This window comes from Delphinapterus leucas, chromosome 4 (assembly GCF_059928025.1).
Source record: "Delphinapterus leucas isolate spDelLeu-1000000601 "Yukka" chromosome 4, BTC_Dleu_Yukka2, whole genome shotgun sequence".
NCBI lineage: Eukaryota > Metazoa > Chordata > Mammalia > Artiodactyla > Monodontidae > Delphinapterus > Delphinapterus leucas.
This window is the reverse complement of record NC_143132.1, coordinates 76,736,840-76,758,323: the sequence shown is the minus strand read 5'-3', so window position 1 is coordinate 76,758,323 and position 21,484 is coordinate 76,736,840. Positions and strand designations below refer to the sequence as shown.

Below are 21,484 nucleotides of genomic sequence, written 5' to 3'. Positions count from 1 at the left end.
TTCAAGCTTTGTTTTCAGTTTTAAATTGGGTTGAACAAGGCAAATCAGGAAGACGGAGAATTTTACAGAAGCTGGGGTATAGAAGGAAAGATGTACTTTTGGTTAGGACCAAGTTCTTGTCTCTGGAGTCACTGAATTGACTGACCTCAGCTAGGAAGGGATGAGATTAACCATTTTCCTAAGTAAAATCTCAGGTTTCAAATTTTTTCTGAGTTTCATGGTCACATTAGTGTGTGCATGACATTTACATACACCTAAATTCATTTCTATGTGAGTCTCAACGTCCTAGGCAAATACTCATTTGAGTCATTGCAGATTGTTCTAAATCCCACTAGATCAAATAGCTGTGGCTATGCTATGTATATACTTTCTGACTTCTCTCAAGCAGTCTTGGGTCATGGTTATGGAGCATCTGCTGTTTTTCCACTGCAGATTCTCAACATTTAAGTCTCTGGGGAAGCAACCTTTATTTTTTATTTCTTTCTTTCTGTTGCTTTTCAAAGGGAAATTGATTGGAAGAGGAAGAGAGAGCATTAAATAGAAAAAGACAAAAGTAACACTAAATCTAATATTTTGAAAACTCTAAATTATTGAAACTTTGTATTTTGGTCCTGATTATTAATAATATATTCATTCTTTTTTTTTTTTTTTTTTTTTGCGGTACGCGGGCCTCTCACTGTTGTGGCCTCTCCCGCTGCGGAGCACAGGCTCCAGACGCACAGGCCCAGCGGCCATGGCTCACGGGCCCAGCTGCTCTGCGGCATGTGGGATCCTCCCAGACCGGGGCACGAACCCGTGTCCCCTGCATCGGCAGGCGGACTCTCAACCACTGCGCCACCAGGGAAGCCCTTCATTAATTATTAAAGCAAAAATTTTATCACACTGAAAAATAGACACTGTTGTTGCCACTCATTGCTCACACTTAAACTACGAGACTTGTTTCCTTAAAGAGAATATAGTGTCCTTAAAATGCCATACTCTACTTTTAAATCCATGGGCTTTCAGAAGATAAATACGTTTCAGAAAACTATATCAGGTTGTAAAGCTTTTAGGGCAACAGTAGTGTAGTTTGTCTAATTGTATAAAATTGGTTCCTCTTCCAGCTTTTAGTTATGCACATGCCAAATGCCTTTTAAAGCAAATTTTAGAACTACATACTTCAGCTTTACTTACATCCCTGCAACAGCCAAGTAAAATAAGAAGTAACTAAACTGTTCTCAGTAGGTAAATAGGTGTGGCATATTATGCTTTTTTTAATGAAGGGAATTAAAATCATCTTTAGAGTCAGTAATTTTGCAGTCTTCGAAGTCCTTGGGCTTTTTAGAACACCTTGGGCTTTTTTAGAATAACTTTGACAGCATATGATTGAACAGTCTGGAATGTCTATTTAAAGGATTTATTAAAGTTGAAAACAAGTTTCTGGAATGTAATAGGTACTCTTTAAAATATTTGATGTATTTGATTATGAATAATCGAATGATCCTGTGTTAAAAATGTCTATTGTAAATGAGTGAGAAGTGGCCTATGACTAATAGAAGTGAATTGAATTAAGAGGAATGTTTGTCTTTAAATAGCTTTTGCAGAAAGACTATATATGGCAAAACAAAAATGAATAAGAATTTTATGAAACCTATATTTTCATAGTTAAAACTTAAAGCCTATTATCTTATTATAGGTATCTTATACAATTAATATCAGAATGTATGCTTTCTGGTTAGAGTCTGTGGTTTCCTCTTTCACATTTAATCATGGTGGAAGTTGAGTTATCCATTTGTACAGAAAGAGATGGTTTCAAGGGTTGAGAAACACGGAGCTTACTAGTTCAAGACGTTTACTTCAGTGTAACAGTCATGGTTAAAAGTCATTTTCATTGTCTATTATAAGATTTCTAGTCTAAAAAAATAGAGAACCAGTAGGCAATCTGAGTTAATTCCAATTCTTTGTAATTGGAAAAAGTTTCAACCCAAGTTCCAAATTGTTTTAACTCTAGGATTGTATATTAATAATACTACTTGGTATTTTAGTTTTGCATTTTTCCCTTAGAAAAACTTAAGGATTTTATAAATCTCATTTAGTTCCTACAGTATTCTTATGAATATGAAATATATTTGTCTCCCTTTCCTCATTTATCAAGTATTTATTGAGCACCCTAATAAATTGTCCAGAGCTAAAGTAAGCAGCAGTCAAAAAAAGTTGTTTCCTGCTCTTATGAAATTTATAAACTAAACAGATAATTATACAAATAACTATTATGATTGTGTTAAATGCTAAGGATGAAAAATACAGGTTGTTAGCAGAGCATAAGGAGACACTTAAACTAGTCTAGGTGTCTAGGCGGGCTTCTCGAAGAAATGAATTTTGAGTGAATTCTGAAGCATATTTGGCTTTATCACTATTAGCTTAAAGATACAAATCATTTCATACGAGCAGTTGGAAACGAGTAATCCTAATACATCAAAAACTGTAAAACAAACTATTAGTTAACAGGATTTTTCCAACTTTGGATATGAATACCCTTAACTGAAGTAACTGTCTCCAGTGCAACAAATAATTTGGTAGGACCCCTGGAAGCAGTAAGCCCAGATTTGTTCTCCGTGTAATCAAATATTGAACAAAACAGCACACCAAGAGAACTGAGGGCATTCTAGATTCATTTGTTTATCGTTATAGGGGGGATCCTAGAGAATTCGTTGATGTCCTATACTTTGTTTTACTCTTTAGCATCCCTTTCCTTGATGATGAGTTAATGGTGAGGCAATAAACATAGAGTTTTTTGTTTTTGTTTTTTGCGGTACGCGGGCCTCTCACCACTGTGGCCTCTCCCGTTGCGGAGCACAGGCTCTGGACGCGCAGGCTCAGCGGCCATGGCTCACGGGCCCAGCCGCTCCGCGGCATGTAGGATCCTCCCGGACCGGGGCACGAACCCATGTCCCCTTCATCGGCAGGCGGACTCTCAACCACTGCGCCACCAGGGAAGCCCAACATAGAGTTTTTTTGACAGTACCAGTTGGCTTGTGTTTCTCCAGTTTCCAGTCACCTAATGAGGGTATTAAAAAGAGTACAAAATAGAGCCTGCCACCCTGATTACCAATCCTGTTTTCTTGAGCCTAAGCTACTTCTTTAGTTAACTTTCTTAATTCTGGAGTCAGACTGCTTTGTCTCAACTGTTCCTGCCAAGTCTTATGTTACTTTTTAAAGGCGAATGTTATAAATATCCATGAATAATGAAAGGAAAACACTGATTTGATTTCTAATATTTGTAAACAAATGGTTCAAAAAGAAAAACAAGAAAAATGTCACGTTATTTGTTACACTCATATTTATCATATGTGTATAAAAATGTAAGAAAGTATAAAAACATATGCCATGTACCATTTGAAAGTATAAGGAGTATGTGTGCTTGTGTGCATGTGTGTGTGTGTTTGTATAATCTTGAATGCAGATAATGCTAATGATAAAAACACACACCTATGTAGCAGAGCATAGTATAGTAGTTAAGAGCACTGGTTTTGAAGTCCAGTTGAGTTTGAGCCCTGGCTCTACCACTAACCAACTGTGTGAACTTAGATCGCTTACCTGATCTAACCTAATCTAACTCTAAAATATGTGGATGATAGCTACCATGCAAACTCATCCTGAAAGTTGAGATTGTCTCTGTAGAGCCCATAGCGTAGCCCTCAGTATATACACACATTTACTTCCGATGCTGACCTCTTCCAGACACTGACTACCCAGGGAGATACCTACTGCTTGGGTCAGGGTGAGAAATTTGAACACTTGTCCTCATTCTTATATGACAGAACCCATTATACCCAAACCGACCATAACTTTCCAAACTTCAAAATATTTATGCTTTCCATATTGCATATATAATTACACGACACATCCTACAACGTGGCTGTATATTTGGCAGGTCTTAACCTCATCTGGTTCCACGCTTTAACACAAATGTTGAGCACACCTTTAGGAAACAACAACCAAAAAAAGGGAGAGATTTTGTTCTATCTGTATCAGTGCCAGATGTCTGCAAAAATCTATGTTATATAAGTAAGATAATACAAAGTTTGGAGTATTAAAAACGTCCCAATTTTTTTTTACAGTTTGTCTTGTTTTGACATGAAAAGTTGCACATGTATTATTACTGCCCTTTCCTTCTCTAAGTTCTACTCTGCCACCTAGTGGTTTAAGGAACTTTGCTCTAAATTTTCTGTGTTGGCCAGCGTCCCCTCTCTGTCCTCCCTTCTTACCTGCCTCCCTCTCTCCCTTAATTACTTTCTTCCCTTCTATCCTTTCCTTTCTTTCTCTTTTTCTTCGTAATACCTACCAAAACAAAGTATACTTCTCATTAATGGCAGTGATAACATTAATCTTTGTTTCTCTAGCCCTTAGCACAATGCCTCACACATATTAGGTGTTCAGAAAATATTTGTTTTCATTGAATTATGTGCATCAGAACAAAGGAACAGTAAGATTAAATAATTTATCCAAGGTCATGTAACTGGCCAGGAACTAACATGAGGATTCTAAAATATTCTGGCTTTGTATTTCTACCGAAAATGTCTTTGCCAAGTGATCCAATGAGAGGTGGAATTGCTGTCATTACTCCTTGGAGTATCTCTTTAAATTGTAACTTTTTTTCAGGCCACTACCACCTACCATGACAGAGGCTGAGGATTTGGATTACACTCATTTTACAAACCAGCATAATTCCACACGTCATTTCTCAAAGTCAGAGTCTTCTCATAAAGGTAATAAAAATATATATGGTCAGGTTTCAGATCCGTTTTAATCATCCTCATGCTGTGGTGGAAAAGCCAGATGCTGTCTTATAGATCACTAGAGTGGAAAAATAAGTTATTCTTCCTCTTGGCAGATCATTATAGTAGTCTTCATTTTTTGGAAAACAAACAAAAATGATTAAAAAACAGAAAGCAAACACCTTAAGCTGAATACAGGACTTTTCTATGTACAGTTAGTTCACCCTTGAACAACACAGGTTTGAACTGCGCAGGGGTTCATTTATACATGGATTTTTTTCAATAATAAATATTACAGTACTACACCATCCATATTGGCTGAGTCTGCAGATGTGTATACAGAGGGCCAACTATAAATTATACATGGATTTTCAACTGTGCAGAGAATCAGCATCCCGAAACCCCACATTGTTCAAGGGTCCAGAGAGAGTTCATTCATAGCTTTTATCAGATCCTTAAAGGGAGACTATGTTCCCCACTTAGATCTACTGGGCTTTTCCTGTCTTGGCTCTTGTTTCTCATCTGCCCGTGATTCTCTTAATTAGATTAAAATACGCACATACATACACACATCACACAAAACACATCACATGGAAGAAAAATGGGACAAAGAAAATGAGAAAAAAATATGAGATCTAAGTTGGACCAGATCTTTAAAATGAAAGGAATAATCGGGTCTAGTTCCTCTACTAACCATATGTGTTCCCTTAGATGTATTTTTATGACAGTCATAAAATGAGTGAGGAAAATGTAGTTTCTCATATTAATTTGCTCATCTAAAAATGGAGGTGATTTTAATGGTATCAGCACGGTCAGGATTATATGAGTAAAATATATGAAAGCAGATTGCAACAGACTTTACAAAGATTAGGTCTTATCAATTGATGTTTGGTTTTTTTTATGGTTTTTGAAGTTTTATTAGGTGATGTTTTCATTATCCTTTCCCAAATCTAATGATTGCCTTCCCAAACTTACTTAAATTTTCTTTTCTGAGGTGATTACAAGATACCATTGCACAGGTGCAACTCTAGACTAATTAAATTAGAATTTCCGGGGGCAGGTTTTGCCAGACATTTGTATTTTTTTAAAAGCTCTCCTTCTCCTGCTTCCCTATCATTCTGTCATTCATCCAATGTTGACATTAAGACAAAAAACATTACTTAAAAGATGAGATTAGTTGAATATTAACAAAACAACCCATACACTACAATTTCCATTAGTTGGTGGCCTTTTTACCATCCCTTGTTTAACTGGAGGAAGTTCATGAGGTTCTTTCTCAAATTATATACATGCATCACTTTTAGGAGGTGCCTTCCTGTCCTTGACATACATTTGATACATAATATTAAAATAACACATTGATTCTGAATGTAAATACAACCTGGGTATCTGCAGGAGATTGGCTCCAGGACCCCCGAGGATCTCAGAATCCTCAGATACTCAAGACCCTTGTATAAAATGGCATAGCATTTGCCATGCGTCCTCCCCTAAACTGTAAATCATCTCTAGATTACTTACAATACGTAATACAGTGCGAATGCTCTGTAAATACTTGCAAACGTATGGCAAATTCAAGTTTTGCTTTTTGGAACTTTCTGGAAATTTTTTTTCTGAATATTTTCAGTCCATGGTGGATGGGGAACCTGCAGATGTGGAGAGCCAATTGTATTCTTACAACCAAAAACAAACAAAATATGAACCACTTGAAATGCATATAAATATAGGTAAATTATTTTACCTGGGCAGGGAGAAAAAGTGTCTCAGAGATTTTTCCTTCATCGTTTTTCTTCTTTTTTCCTTCTCTCTCCAGGTTTCCATTATAAGCCGTAAAAACCTAGGAACCTGCCTTGAAAACGGACTCACTGTAGCAAAATTACTGGATGATACAGAATGCATTCCATGCTTATTTTTTTCTCCTATATTTTGTATTCCTCAGATTTATCCTCAAATGTTTTTTAGACCATAAATAATTTTCATTCATTTAAAATGTTTTGGTTATTCCTGATCACGTGGGCAGTACAAGAAAATCTAGCTTCTGAATATTGGCCACCTTTATGCTGCATATGCTTCCTGGGATATAGTATCTAAGAGCTCTATAAAATGCCATTTTCGTTAGGTATGGAGTATTGATATCTAGGGAATAGGCTTTATTTAGCAATTAGAATTTTGTGGAGATAATGATCAAAGTAACACAATGTTTGGATGCAATGCAGAATAAAAGAATATAAGAAATAGCTTTTTTTTGGTTCATTAGTGTATGATATATTAAAAGAGAGACATTTGCTTTTTACTATGCAAGGAAAGAAAAAAATCACAACCATAAAATATTTTAAAAAACCCCAAAAAACCTGGAACAGTTGAAATATGTAACAGACTACCAGGACTGTAGAGGTTTTACGTATCCTTACACGACCTCCTGGGAAGATTGGCTTAGATGTCGTTCACTAACACTGTCGCTGCCATTGCCTCCTCAATAGCAAGGCTTTCTGAAGCCTCTGGGCATTGGACCATTTATTAGTATTTACTAGCAAAAATTTAATTCTGTGAAGTTTTAACTAAAGTCTGTGCAAAATCAACTGAAAATCGAAAAACGGAAAATGAAAAATTTTGTATCCCTTCTCTTATTTTACATTTACTTATAAAGCCGAAGGGAATGGAATTGGGAAAATGTTTATATACATGGTGCTGCCATCATTTTCTCTAGCTGTAAGATTGATCATAGCAGCATATGTTGACAACCTCTCAAAAATATTTTGTGTATCTGTCAATAAGTAGATTAATTGGGCATGAAGTTGATAAAGGGGTTCTTCATCCAACTATTTGGTTCTACACATTTGTTAATGACACATGGGCATTGGATTCCTTTTGTGCCAGACCTTTAAACCCCTCTTCAAGAAATATGGAATTTTTTTCCATCTTCTAACCTCATGGAAATGCCTCTTTTCCCATACTAGTTAGTTAACATAAATATCAGTCATGCTATATATATAAATAATATCCTTTCAGCCTGACTTCCTGTTATTTTTCATTGTATGAATCTGACGTTTTTGGCATTTTAGTGTGATGTTTGTTTAGGAAAGAAATCTGTGGGTGACTTGAGAAAAATGGTTAATCCATTCTTTTCTGGCTTCTGTTTGCCTTATCTTTTGAGATAGTCTTTAAAGTTGGGCAATATTCAGGAAGCTTTTTAGACTAGTTTCTCAGAGCAGATTTGGGTTTTTCATTTTGAGAAAGATCTTTCGTTTCATAAAGTTTTTGGACTGTGTGAACTTAAGTAAAAGATATCTAAGAATTAAGTTTTGGGAAAATGATAATCTAGAAAGAAACAAAACCCTTAAGGATGTAGTCATTTCAGAAAATTGGGGAAAGGAAGAATAACAGGACTTTGAATGTCCAGGATGAAATGAATGAGAAAAAGTCTTTATTTAAATAGGCAAGGGCAGACCGAACGGAGACCCTAGCCTTAAATCAAATTCCAGAGGGTGGTTTCAATATCCAAAGTTTAGGTATTGTTGATTTACAGTAATGCTATATTTTTCTTTGTCTGCCCTGTGATTTTGCTTCATGTTTCAAAAAGTTTTTTATGGTAGCTTTAAAGAAAAAAAACAGTATATTTTTACTTGAAAATCAGGCAAATGGGCAACATTTGCCATATTTTTATTTTATAAATGTTTATTTTTCTATCTCATACAATGATCAGTTCTTCTTTTCAAATTCTCCGTTTCTCTTGCCTCTCATGTATTACTTCATCCAGTCATATTTATTATTGTAAAATGCTAACTGGATATATTTTACTCAAAACAAATGTCAGGTGAGTTAACACGTGACCAGGATGTTAGTGTTTCAGCTGTCTTAGTGAGTGACCAAAGGTGGTATTTCCCTCGTGACACACAAATTCAGCATCTGTATTGAAAATTTGTTATTTTTCTTAAGGTTTTTAAAAGATTAGAATTTTTAAATATTTTAATTTAATTTAATTTTTTTTGTAAAGCAAACACTTTAAGGAGTATCAGAATAATTCTTTCCCTGTAAGGAGACAGATCAAATTCAACCAGCCGAATTCCTCTTACTCTCATTCAAATAGTGTAATTGTTATCTTTGAGACTATAGAAGCAACTAACAATTGTATTTTAAGAAACTGCCAGACATTCTTCACTGTGTCCTCTGCTTTTCACTTTGTCATTTTTATATAAATATGGAAGCATTTATTTTGTTTCTGTTCCTACTGCTGGAACACACGCAATTTAATTTTTAGGCCCACAATGTATTATGCTTTAATGTTGTGATGTAAACTAATACTTCTGGCCTTTAGAAAATCTTTCTGTTTCCATACCTCTGTCCTGTGGAGACCAGGCCTCATTAACATCAGTATCACTGAATGAGCACAGTGTGTTGTGGAGCCTTATCGTAAGGCTACTGGACATGCACACCCCATTGCCACAGCCTAACTTTTTGTAAGTCATCGCCTGGAAGCAAGGTTAGATAAGGGTAAGATTAAATGTTCTGAGTTGGAAATAATGTGACTCTGCTGTCTAACCATTGTTAGACATAATTTTATGTTGGGAGACTGGACGGTTGCTACACATGCTTTAAAATAACACTGCAATTTTTAGAAGGTGACTTTGCATACAAAGTCTTGGACTTACTATTTCCCAAGTGACTTTACAACAACCAGCAACAGACTAATGAACTGCAGAAAAGACTATATGGTTTTTGATCATAGAGAAACATCTAAATTAGAAAAGATACGGATAGATGCTCCCAGGAGGAAAACCTTTTTAGAATGGCAGTGGCCACTTGGATCTAGATCAACATATTCCATAATGTGTGAACTTGGGCCTGTGTTCCACTGGACTCACGAGGAAATTAGGAACCAGACCTGTTTAGCCCTTTTCTTCTGTACTGTGGCCCACAGTGGGACTGGACCATGAATAAATCCGTTGCAGACATTGTCCGTACCTTTCACACAATCTTGGGACTTTTCAGTATAAAACTAATTAACTTTCAACTGATTATTATTTTTCTTTACTACTGTCAAATGTTCTCTGAATTTTGTCTTGTGCCAGATTGCTCTTTGGAAACACCTGGTATAATATGGTGCATTTAGTTTACCACATAAGTGGTTAACACTCTAGGGCCTTGATTTTTAATGAGTGTTGTCTTTATATAAAAATCACGTTGGGGAGTACCAAGATTATTCATTTATTCAGTGACGATTTCCTGGAAAGATAACTGTGGTGATTGGCTGTAATATCCTCAGCCACATAAAGACGTAAGACCCCTGTGTAAGCAGCTTTCTGAAGGACTGAGAACAAGATAGGACTTGCACTCAAAGGCTTTTTTCCCTTTTGGGAAAGCACTATTTGTGTTGGGGACGTTAATACGGAAAAGGGAATCCTTCAGGTAGATTTCACTGTTACATAGTGTGCCATATTCTGATAATACTGGCTTTTTAGAAACAAGCATACAGAAGTCAAGACCTGCTCTTTGAGTGAAAAGGAAAAGAAACAAAGACAAAAACAGATTTTTAGAGTACTTTGTCCATTGCTTACTGCTTGGAGTCAGAGAAAAGTTAGATAAAATGATCCCATTTTTCCTCCTATCTGGTGGTGCCTGTGAGTCTTAAAGCCATAACTGCTTATCTTACTGGTGATAGGATCCTTTTTTTCTCCCTAGTCCATAGTAGGTCATCTGGGCAGGGAGAAGCAAACTGGAGACTGGCCTGATAATGCTGCACGGGGCACCCAGTGTCACCCAGAGTTCTCTGGGAAGAGTCTCTTTTATCCCTGAGGATACATAAGACTGTTAAAGGGAAGAGTTGAGGCTGGTTGTTACTCTTGCCATTTAACTCTCATTAGAAATGCTGAATTTATTTCTAGAGAAATCAAGAAGGAAAGGGTAAAGTAGGAAATCCTCACTTCTACAGTCACTTTTCTTAGGAGACCTGCACTGTGTGCCAGCAACGTCTGTGAGGAGCAGTATTGCCTTAAATTAGTTTGATTCTGACCAAGGTCAGTGTACTATATTTCCTATATGTGAACGACTGTCAACTCTCCATTGAGATATAAAATTCACAGGTGAGCCCCAGACATCCTCACACCAAGCTGTGAGTGACGTCCACACTGATAGGTATGTCATTCCATTTCAAATCGCCTCTCAATCTATGAGCAGTGGCATGACCAAGAAGGCTGGTAGTAGGCGAGAGAGAATTTCCTGACCAGATTCTTCAGGTGATCACTTCCTAAATAATTGAGAGTTGACTGTCCTCCTTCTCTATGGCTACTGTGTAGAAGATATTTCCAAAGGTTCTCTTATGCAGTGTGAAGTCATTATGTTTTGTAAGAATTTCACCAACACTCTTATGTATTAAAATGCGTACATTAACAAAAAAAGAAAACCAAACAAAACAGAGACATTTACTCAAATGGGAGATTTGTTGATATGAAGAGTGTTTGTATTTTATTACTTTGAAGAGAAAATCAATCTGAAACTTTTGCTATGGTAGGGGAGACACCAGAGTGTGTTTTAGGGTTGTATTTGATGCTACAGACTAACACAATCATCTAAGTAATCATGTTGATTTGTGGAAATGTCTGGTCCTAAAAATCATTCTCTTTGCCCTTAAATATGTGTGAACACTGCCTAGATATATGTTCCTAATAGACTTAAATGTTTTTGTGTATTCTCAGCAAACTAGAAAATTTTTCTCTCATCTTGAGTAACTTTTTCATAGCATAAGGCATTTCAGATAAGAACAGAACTAATTGTGTAACTTAGTGCCCCATGATTCATTGCTGAGTTTCATATAGAAAGAATGGAAGAATTGAAAGACAGGAGTCAAGTGACATTTCCTTCACAAAAGAGCAAGGATTAAGGACAGCAAAGAGAAGACAGTTGAGAGAATATACTATTACACATCATACATATACTTAGGATAAATTTTTGTTGCACTGAGTTTCAGACCATAATTGCTAAAAGAGTTTCTAACTCTTTCTAAATTTAGTGAGAGGGCTTTTGATATCAGAATTTCTAAAATTTCTTATTGAATTAGCCTCTGAAATCCCCATAGGCTATACCTTCAGCTTTGTCATAGACTGAAAGCCAAATGCCCTTTCTCGGATATAGCTATATTTTTCACCTGCCTCTTAAAGGCAACCCAATATTTAGTTCATGAAGTATTATGATAGCATATAAAAATGATGTTCCAAAATGAGAATTCTCTGTAATGCAGTTTTCCTTAAGAAGAATCCATCCCAACACTATTGTATTTTGAAAGGTGCCGAATTATAAAGTATAGGAGTTTGTTCATATAAATCAAGTTGCTCAGGAAATTTGAGGTGGTGCTGTCATTTGTCTCAAAATTTGGAAAAGTATCCTCTTGCAAGAGGTAACTGCACAGTGCCCAGAGGTTTTGGATGCTTCGGTAAGAAAGCCCTTTGACATTTGGAAAGTAGATGTTTAAAAAACAAGTGAGATGTTATCTCAAGTGCTCATCAGTTTGTAGCCAAGCCCCAGAGGGAAAGGCAGCTTTGAAATAGTTACTTCATGGAACTGAACAGAACCTTAATGGAATAGAGTTGCCAGTCTGAGGACAAAAAACAAGGAGGCCACCTCAAATCACATGCCTATCTAGAGATTAAGTGAAACTGTGAGGGACGCTGGATGCCTTAAGGTGACTGATGTTGGGTACCAGTGGGTATGTGTGCACGCTTCTGGAAGAAGTTGATGGAAACGGTCTGTTTCAATCCACCTTCATACAGCACAGGTTTCTGCTCATGACCTCATTGGGGAAAGTGAGAAATGTGGTGCTGGAGACGTTCTTGTGTCTTGGGCGGCTGAGGTGCTAACGTCATTCAGAATCCAGTGCTCAAGTCTCCCTTCAGTGCCAGTTATACATCTTCATTCATTCATCTATGCAAGCTTGTGTTTCAGTGGTTCGTTTTTTACACCTTGTGACCGATTGGATTCTTTCAATATCAGGTTTAACATTGATATTATGAATCATTTTTAAACCAAAGTATTGTATAAGTCCGTGTGCTTGTTTTCCTGAACGGATGGAGGCAAACACCAATCTTGTCCTTTTCTCTTAATACAGTCATCCATTTATTACGTTAATGGTCTCTGTCTCATGTTTTCTTTACCACATTCAAGGACTTGGGAAGATCTGGGAATATTCATTTGTTTTTTCTTCTTTACAGAGTTAACCCTAATGTATCTTTGTTTAATAACAGTAGTTTTTTATCTTATTCTGGTTACTGTAACCATGTATAACACTATACTTCCTAGTACATTAACATTCTCAACAAGTACTCCCAAGTCCAAATCCGTTAGGAAAAAAAAAAAAAAATCCATTAGAGAAGTGGCTTTGTTTTGTGTGTGGTGATTGGTGGCTTGGTTGATGTATTTGAAAGAAAAACAGGTAAGTGGATGTTCACACAATAATCCGAATGATTATAGGCTCCATGAGGCCAAAAACCAAGTCTGCACCACACATGCAGTCCATGGATGTTAAAAATAGACAATAATAACCAGCATTTAACATTTTACCTTTATATGGTGTTTCTTTATCTAATTTTCTTTACTAGACTAGCCATGATGTGGAAACTGATTCTGCAGAAATTTAGCAGGTTACTTAAAAATAAGATACGGGCTTCCCTGGTGGCGCAGTGATTGAGAGTCCGGCTGCCGATGCAGGGGACACGGGTTCGTGCCCCGGTCCGGGAGGATCCCGCATGCCGCGGAGCGGCTGGGCCCGTGAGCCATGGCCACTGGGCCTGCGCGTCCGGAGCCTGTGCTCCGCAACGGGAGGGGCCCCAGCGGTGAGAGGCCCGTGTACCGCAAAAAAACAAAAACAAAAACAAACAAAAAACCCTCATAACAAAAATAAGATACTATTTTCAATGACTGTTAAACTGATTTTTAAAGAGGTAACTAGTGGGTTGGCCACAAAGTTCGTTCGGGGTTTTCATGGCGCTACAGAAAAACCTGAATGAACTTTTTGGCCAACCCAATATTTAGTTTCCTTCGGCCAGACACAAGACCTCACTTCCTTCTCTGGCAAATATTACAGGGAATCTAAGTGATCTCAGTTATACATCTATACTGTTGTGAAAACGTGTTAAGGAAACCTAATCCAAAATTGGAGTTGGGAAGCCACGAAGGGAGGGCTCTCACACGTGCCACGCGTTGCAGCTTGTATAGTTCAGCAGGAAGGAGGAAGAGTTCCTCTCTCACCTGGCAACAGTAAGCTGCCCTAATCTTCAGCCAATGAGAAGCCGCCACCACTTCAAAATCTCATTCTCCTCCAGTGAACTTTTGTTCAAAACAACCCCTCCCCATTTGTTCTCCAGACTTGCTTATGTTTCAATATAGTTGGCTTGTCCCAAATTGTCCTTTGCTTTTCCCATATAAACTAATTTTTGCTTAAGGAAAATTGCTTTTTGCTCTGTTTAAGGTTTACACTGTGTATCACTACCAGACACCTAAGGAGCACTGGTGATATGCAGACATTACAGTATTTTTTAGTTGAAGAAATGTGATGTGTTGATTTCAGTTTCTAAAGAATGGGTGAAAGTTGCCAGGGATAAAAGTTTGCATACCTAAAAGTCAATTAAAAAATTAAATATGTAATTAAGGCAGCTCCTCTTAGTCTGTGGCAGGAGGTACCCAATATGCCTGGGTGGGTTTTGTGGGTATGGCTGGGTCCGAGTGTCAGGCTGTGGCCATGTGGTGTGGAGAGGTAGCACACTAGAAAGCTCCTCAAAGACAGCCGGGAGAACCTTAGCTGCCTTCTACTCCTTGGAAATTTAGAGAAATCTCAGAAGGCTTTGGACTCCTACATGTCACAGGGTAGGGATTTGAAGAAATTTCACCCACATATCAAGGGGCAGAAAGATCACGTGTTTCCTCCCCATTGTATCTGAGTTACGTGCTTAAACAGACATGAACTAAACACTGCAGTAGAGCCAATGACTAAGGAAATCAACAGGAATAAGGAGGTCTGAGTCCTAGTCCTGGCTTTTCTGTGAACTTGGTTCAGGACCTTGGAACACCACTTATCCTTTCTACTAATAAGCTCATTGCAGTGAGAGTTGGCAATCTGTAAGTACTCCTTCAGGTCGAATATTCTAGGATCCTGGCTGTCAAGATGTGCTGGGTTCCTCTAAGATACCTCAAAAAGAGAAGAGCCTCATGCCCTACTGGGAGCCTGGAAAATCCCGAACTCTTCCTAGGCATTCGTTTGAAAGGCCTCATTCCTGAACTCGTGTCCTTTAAAAAGATTTTTTTTGTTTGTTTATTTTGGACAAAAATTATATATGTTTCAGGTGTACAATGTGATGTTTTGATGTACGTATACACTGAAATGATTACCACAATCAAAGCAGCATACCCATCGCGTCTCATAGTTACCTGTGTGTGCAGGTGTGTGTGGTGTGGTAGAACGCTTCGGACCTACTCTCTTAGCAAATCTCTAGTATATACCGCATTACCATTAACTGTAGTCACCATGTTGTACGTTAGTCTCCAGAACTTATAACTGAGTGTTTGTTCCCTTTGCTGATCTTGTGTTCCTGACTGCGCTGTTCTGCTCCTAGCTCCGCACCCAGCGCATTGCCCTCAACTTAACATGTGTTCCTCTAACCAAATCTGTCTCTTTCTATCCCCAAGCTTCAAATATGACCCTCTTTCACTGAAAGGTCTTTAGATATTCTTGTGAACTCTTGAACCTCCAGCTAGTATACCTTACTTTTCATACTCCCGAAATGTATATTTCTGACCGATTCCTGAGCCTTTGGTCATGTGCATTGTGATGCGCATCTGCCACACTTGATTATTTTGTGTCATTCCTTTCCTGATCTGTGCCCTCACGAGCAGTGCTCTCAGTGTCTGCCTGATTTTGAGGAAGATTTTCCAGCTGACCCACCAAGCACCTGCCCTCAAAACCCTGACCAGGCCTTGGGGGCTCTCAGACGCAGAGCTGGGGGCAGTGTGTGTGTGTGAGTGTGTGTGTCTGCAGATATATCTGCCATTGGCAGATGTGTGTGTAAATGACAGTGGACTTTTCTGGCCTGGAGAGGTGGGTACCAAGTGATATATCTGAATTTTTCCTTTTATGGATCATGCTTTTGGTGTCAAGTCTTAAGAACTCTGCCTAGTCTTACATTTGTTTTACGGTACACGGGCCTCTCACCGCCGTGGCCTCTCCCGTTGTGGAGCACAGGCTCCGGACGCGCAGGCTCAGCGGCCATGGCTCACGGGCCCAGCCGCTCCACGGCATGTGGGATCTTCCCGGACCGGAGCACGAACCCGTGTCGCCTGCATCGGCAGGCGGACTCTCAACCACTGCGCCACTAGGGAGGCCCTTCTTTTGTATTTTTTTCTACAAGTTTGTAGTTTTAAGTTTTATATTTAAATCTTTGATCCATTTTGAGTTAATTTTTACATAAAGTGTGATGTTTAGGTCAAGGTTTATTGAAGTCGTGACTAACGGAGATTAGGCCTCCTTTTATATCATTCTAACAAGAAAGGGGAGGGATGTCTTGTTGCTGCCTGGTGTGGAGGAGGTCCAGACTCCTCACATGGTCCCCACTGACACTGTGTATGTGTGTGGTCAGGGAGAGGACATGGTGGATGGCTCATCACCTTGGGGATGTAAGTCCCAGCTCCCTACTCTGCCTTCTCTGACACCACCCTAGTATGATAGGGGGTCGAGGGTCCTCCCTACAGCCTAACAAGGCTGAAGGTCTAAGCTTCCCACCAGGCCGTTGCTGGCAAGGGGAGTCATGGAGCCATGCCTTTTCTCTGTGGTGTTTGGCTGGAGTAGAACTGTTGTTGTCTAAACGTATCTGTCTTGCCAGATTGTCCCTTTCCCAGTTCCCTGGCTAGAGATAGCAGGCCCTTGGTTGGTGCCTTTTGTTTTCTGGGCCTCTTGGTGTTTCCAGGTTCCTGGCTTCTTCAGATCCAAGTCTGATATATACAAGGCAAAAAGAAAACCCAAGGAACTCAAAATCATGTTGTTCCTGGGGTCCCCAAATCCCTCATCTTTTTTTTCTCTACCATTTTAAGTCTTCTTGTGTTTGTTTTCTATATAACATAAAAGGTTTTTTTGTTTGTTTGTTTGTTTTTTCTTGCATTTAGTGGGAAGAATAGGGAGAAGTATGTTTATTTCATCTTCCTACAAGTGGAAAACTGCACTATTTACTTATATATTAATCTAGCATTTTTATGCTTTGTTTAGGTTTTGATGTTTAGTTCACCTGGAGTTTGTTTTGATATAATTTAGCTTTATTTTATTTTCTCACTTTGTTGGTCCTTTCTTCCTATGTCATTTATTAAGCAACACACTCATTTCCTGTGGATTTGAAATGCCACTATTGTAATGATTCAAATTCTGTATTTCCTCATTTAAAAAAATTTTTGTCTTAGTTCCTAGTCTAGTACTACATTTTAAATCATGAAATTAACATCTAGTGAGACATTTCCCCTTGATTACTCTTTCAAAATATGTCTATGGCTATTCTTTCATATTTATTCCTCCAGGGGAAACTTAAGATCACTTTGGCGATTTTCTTTTTTTTTCATCATTTCATTGATTTATTTATTTAGTTGGTATATTCTTTTATTGCTAAAATGGCATATTTTATGTTATGTATATTTCTTGTGTTTGATGGAGATTTTCTTGAACATCAGAGGTGAAAAAAAAAAGAAAAGGAAAAAATCTCTCCTAGTCTTTGCAGATTGACTCTGTTCTGAAGCCCTCCTTTAACACTTAGCCAGACTTTCACTGAGTCTAAGATCTACCCAAGGTCAAAGCTTGAGTTCTTCTGAGGTCTTTTCTGAGCATGCATCTTGCCCTGGGCATGTGCCTGGTTTTCTAAATTTCTCCATACATATGGGTGCTTTTAATTGCTCCAGTTTCACAAAGAAACTCTCTCCCCGGTTTTTTTCTCCTAAGACCGGCTATCTGTCGTCTCAACTGTAATCTCTTGCCCCAGTTGCCTTTGAATGGTTTATCTACTTTGCAATGTTTTCAAATGATGCCCACTGCTTTTCTAGCCTCGGTGAATTCCAACTTAGGCAAAACAGAGATGAGCATTTTGCATCACTTCTTCAGGTAGCCCCCCAGTCAAGTTATGAAGATTTACACAATAATTTGCAAATAAATTCTGCTCTGATTCCTTTGGAACCAGGGACTAGGGTGACCCAACTGGGAATGGAGGCTACTGTCTTCAACTGTGGCTGAGCCAGAGAAGGGGGCGGGGCGATGGCGAGTAAAATGCCTAGAAGCTTTTCTACTGTTTTTAAGTTAACTTTTTCTGGATTCTGCGTTCACTTGGTTAATGCAAACCTATGACTATTTTCCATAGTTCTGACAAAGTTTCTGCTTATTTCTAGGTATTTCTGTGGCAGAATTTGGAGCTTGGAGGTGCCTACATAGTCACTTGGCTGCCATCACTCTGGGCAGTTTCTTAAAAAGCAAATCTGAGTCATTTTATAGATTAATGTTGGGAAATTTATCTTACTGTGCTTTTCATGAGTAACGAGAGGAGTAATAAACAGTGGAGTACAATTTAGCTGTCAAAAGGAACGAGGGAAATCTCAGCCATGGAGTCATTTCCAGGATATATTTTTAAATGAGAAAAGGAAGGTGGTGAAAGCATAAAGGTTTTGCATCATGTATCTGGAAAAGGGGGTGTGTGGGGATGCTGCTATGTATGCATGTTTCCTTATAATAAGAAAAAATGGAATGTTTATAAAAATTTTTAAAGTTAGCTATAGGGAGGGAGGAAATACATGTGTAGGGGATATGTAGAAGCTAGACGTAATGGGATATACCTTATCTTGTAGATTTGATGTTATAACCAGATACTTATTTTAAATCACTATGAAACAAAATTTTACAAGTAAAAGGAAAACTATAAAAGTGAAAGTAAAATAAAGCAAATAGACCTAGAAACAAAGAGCACCCTGGTAGCGATTAACATCCTTCATGCACAGATTGCGGTCTTTTATTCTACCAAAAAAAAAACCCAATCAGACTTTCATAGAGAAATGGCTAATTTTAGATATTTAAATTTGCAAGATGAAACTGCAATATCTTGTATTACCAGATAGCAAAGAAGCTATCAAAGAAAAGGTTTTGTCAAAATATCCCCAATCAGCCAAAGACAGGATAATTTGTGCATCAATAGGGATAATAACTGAAATGGATAGAAAGACATAAAATATGTTTAAACCCATGTATTTAAAATGATCTTTATCCCCTTAAAATAACCCTTACTGATCACCTGTGGCAGATGCTATGGACCAGCTCATTATTTTGAAAACTGGTGAATATGGAGAATAATCAAGCATTTATCCTGCCTGTTGTTTTTTTCTTTTTAAAATAAGATCTGTGTCTTACTGATGAATAAATGAATAGCTAATCATGATAAATTTCCCTTTATAGAATATTTTAGCTAATAGTCAAATTTTAAAAATGATAGAATCATTTTGCAACCCTCAAAGAATTAATAGATCTACACAATGATCACTAACAGTTGGTATCATAAAAAGAGAGAGAATTAGATATTATGTCCCTCCAAATGAAAGTAACAATATTATCAACAAAATTACCAAGTTTCTAGATTTATCTACTAATATATAGGAAGTATAGGGCATTCAGGACAATTTTAAATAGCAACATAAGATTGCAATCTGCAAAATCTAGACTATGAGAAACGTTATAAAACAAACAACAAAAATTCTTCAAAATAAAATATATTTGTAAAGAAAATGGAGAAGGGGAACAGTGTAAGACACAAGCAATACTTTTAACTAGTTGAAAAGACTGAAATCTATAAGGTGATTAGGGAAATGTGAACACTGACTGTATATTTGTTGATATTAAGAATTTAGTGTTAATTTTTTAGGTCTGATAGTGAAATTGGGGTTGTGTTGTAAACAAAAATTTCTTATATTTCAGAGATACACACTGAAATATTTATAGATGAAATGATACGGTGTCAGGGGTAGGACATAAATGAGTATAAAAAAGAAAAGATAGGCCATATATCAATAACTGGTGATGAGTAAATCAGATTTATTATGCTATTCTCTCTACTTTTATATATGTTTGAAAATGTCCATAATGAAGTTTTAAAAATGACAGGGAAATAAATTTTCAAACAAAAACTATGAAAAGCCACACTAAGGATGTATGTGTACTTCAGGCAAAAGTGAAAAGATCTTGGATGAAAGGTCAGAAATACAGAAAGGAATAAACATAAATGAAAAGTATATATTTGTTGGTAAATATAAATGAATATTGACTGTCTAAAACAATGATTAGATATCTTGTGGGTTTAAAACATAAATAAAATACACCAAAATTGTATATGAATTATGATAAAGTAAATGGAGTTAAAGTGCCATAAAGCAGTATTTCTCAAATTTTTAATATATGAATCATCTAGGGATCTTGTTAAATTGTAGATTTTGACCAAAAGGTCTGGAGTGGGGCTGGAGATTTTAAATTTTAATAAGCTCCCAGGTGATTTTTATGCCGCTGGTCTAACAACACACTAAGAAGCAAGGTAAAGGAAGAGGTAAAAATACTAACTTTTATTAGACTTTGATATGTCAAATATGCTTGCTGTAATCTTTATTATAACAACAAAAAGAGTGGTAAAATAATGTAAAACTACTAAGATAGATAATAGTGAGAGAAATGGAATAATAAAATATAATCAATCTAAAAGGAACATAGAAAAAGTGAAACAAGTAGAAAGCCAGTAATTAGATGGTAAATTCAAACCTAAACATTTCAGTAGTTATATTAAGTGTTTGTGGACTAAATGTTCCAATTAAAAGACATAGATTGTCAGACTGAGAAAACCCAATTATATGATGCTTATAAGAAATATTTAAAATACATGATACAGAAATGTTGAAAGTAAAAAAAAAAAAAAAACACAAAAAGCAAACAAAAACGTTCCATGAAAACACTAACCAAAATAAAGCTGTGATAAATATCAGAAAAGTCAAACCTCGGTAAAAATATTACTGGCGAAAAAGAGGAACATTTTATAAACTTGCAGACTTCATGTTACCAGGATGATTTCGACAAAGTGGACAAGTGAACTTTTCTAACAGTTAAAGCTGTTAGGCTGCCTCAGGAAGTAGCAAGTTATTCATTAAACTATGCTCCAACCACTATAAACTCACTTTCTCCAAACATACAGGCTCCTTTGTAATTCTATTTAGATGTAAACAGAATCTTTCTAAAATGAAATATTTCTCAAGGTGAAGTGGGCTACACTGGGAAATAGTGATTTCTAACCACATATAACCCTGGTTAGGACTGCATCTTATTCTTGCTTAGCAGAGTGCCTGACACATAGTAGGAGCTCAACGTAGAAGTTTCTATGTTGAGTAAATTGACGGATGGAAAGGAAAGAGGGCTCCTAAAGCTCTCTCCAACCTTGACATTCTTGGGATCCCCATTTACTATGCAGAGTGTTAAAAAATGATTAAAGAAGACAATTTAGGTGATACTAACAAACTAAGGGGGCAAACTATGAAGTGGAGTCTTCTTTCAGAGAACTGCAGAATGGGGTGGAAGGCGGGAAGCTTTTATAGGATAAAGAATAAAAGAACAAGGGAGAACAATGTCAGCATCATGGCAGAGTGAGATGTTTCCTTTGTCCCTCCCTTTCAATCTACAACCAGTAAAACATCCACAATTC

At 37.2% G+C, this 21,484-nt stretch overlaps 1 protein-coding gene across 1 annotated transcript in view; it reads left to right on the top strand.

The window, feature by feature from the left end:
* The window catches only part of CCDC50 (coiled-coil domain containing 50), a 65,929-nt gene extending 53,057 nt beyond the window's left edge, over positions 1-12,872 (top strand). The window contains exons 11-12 of the mRNA XM_022569547.3: positions 4,642-4,748; positions 6,568-12,872. Coding sequence (XP_022425255.1) covers positions 4,642-4,748; positions 6,568-6,587 — 127 coding nt within the window. The 3' untranslated portion in view covers positions 6,588-12,872. The remainder of the gene's footprint in view (positions 1-4,641; positions 4,749-6,567) is intronic.
* The last annotated feature ends 8,612 nt before the right edge of the window (positions 12,873-21,484 follow it).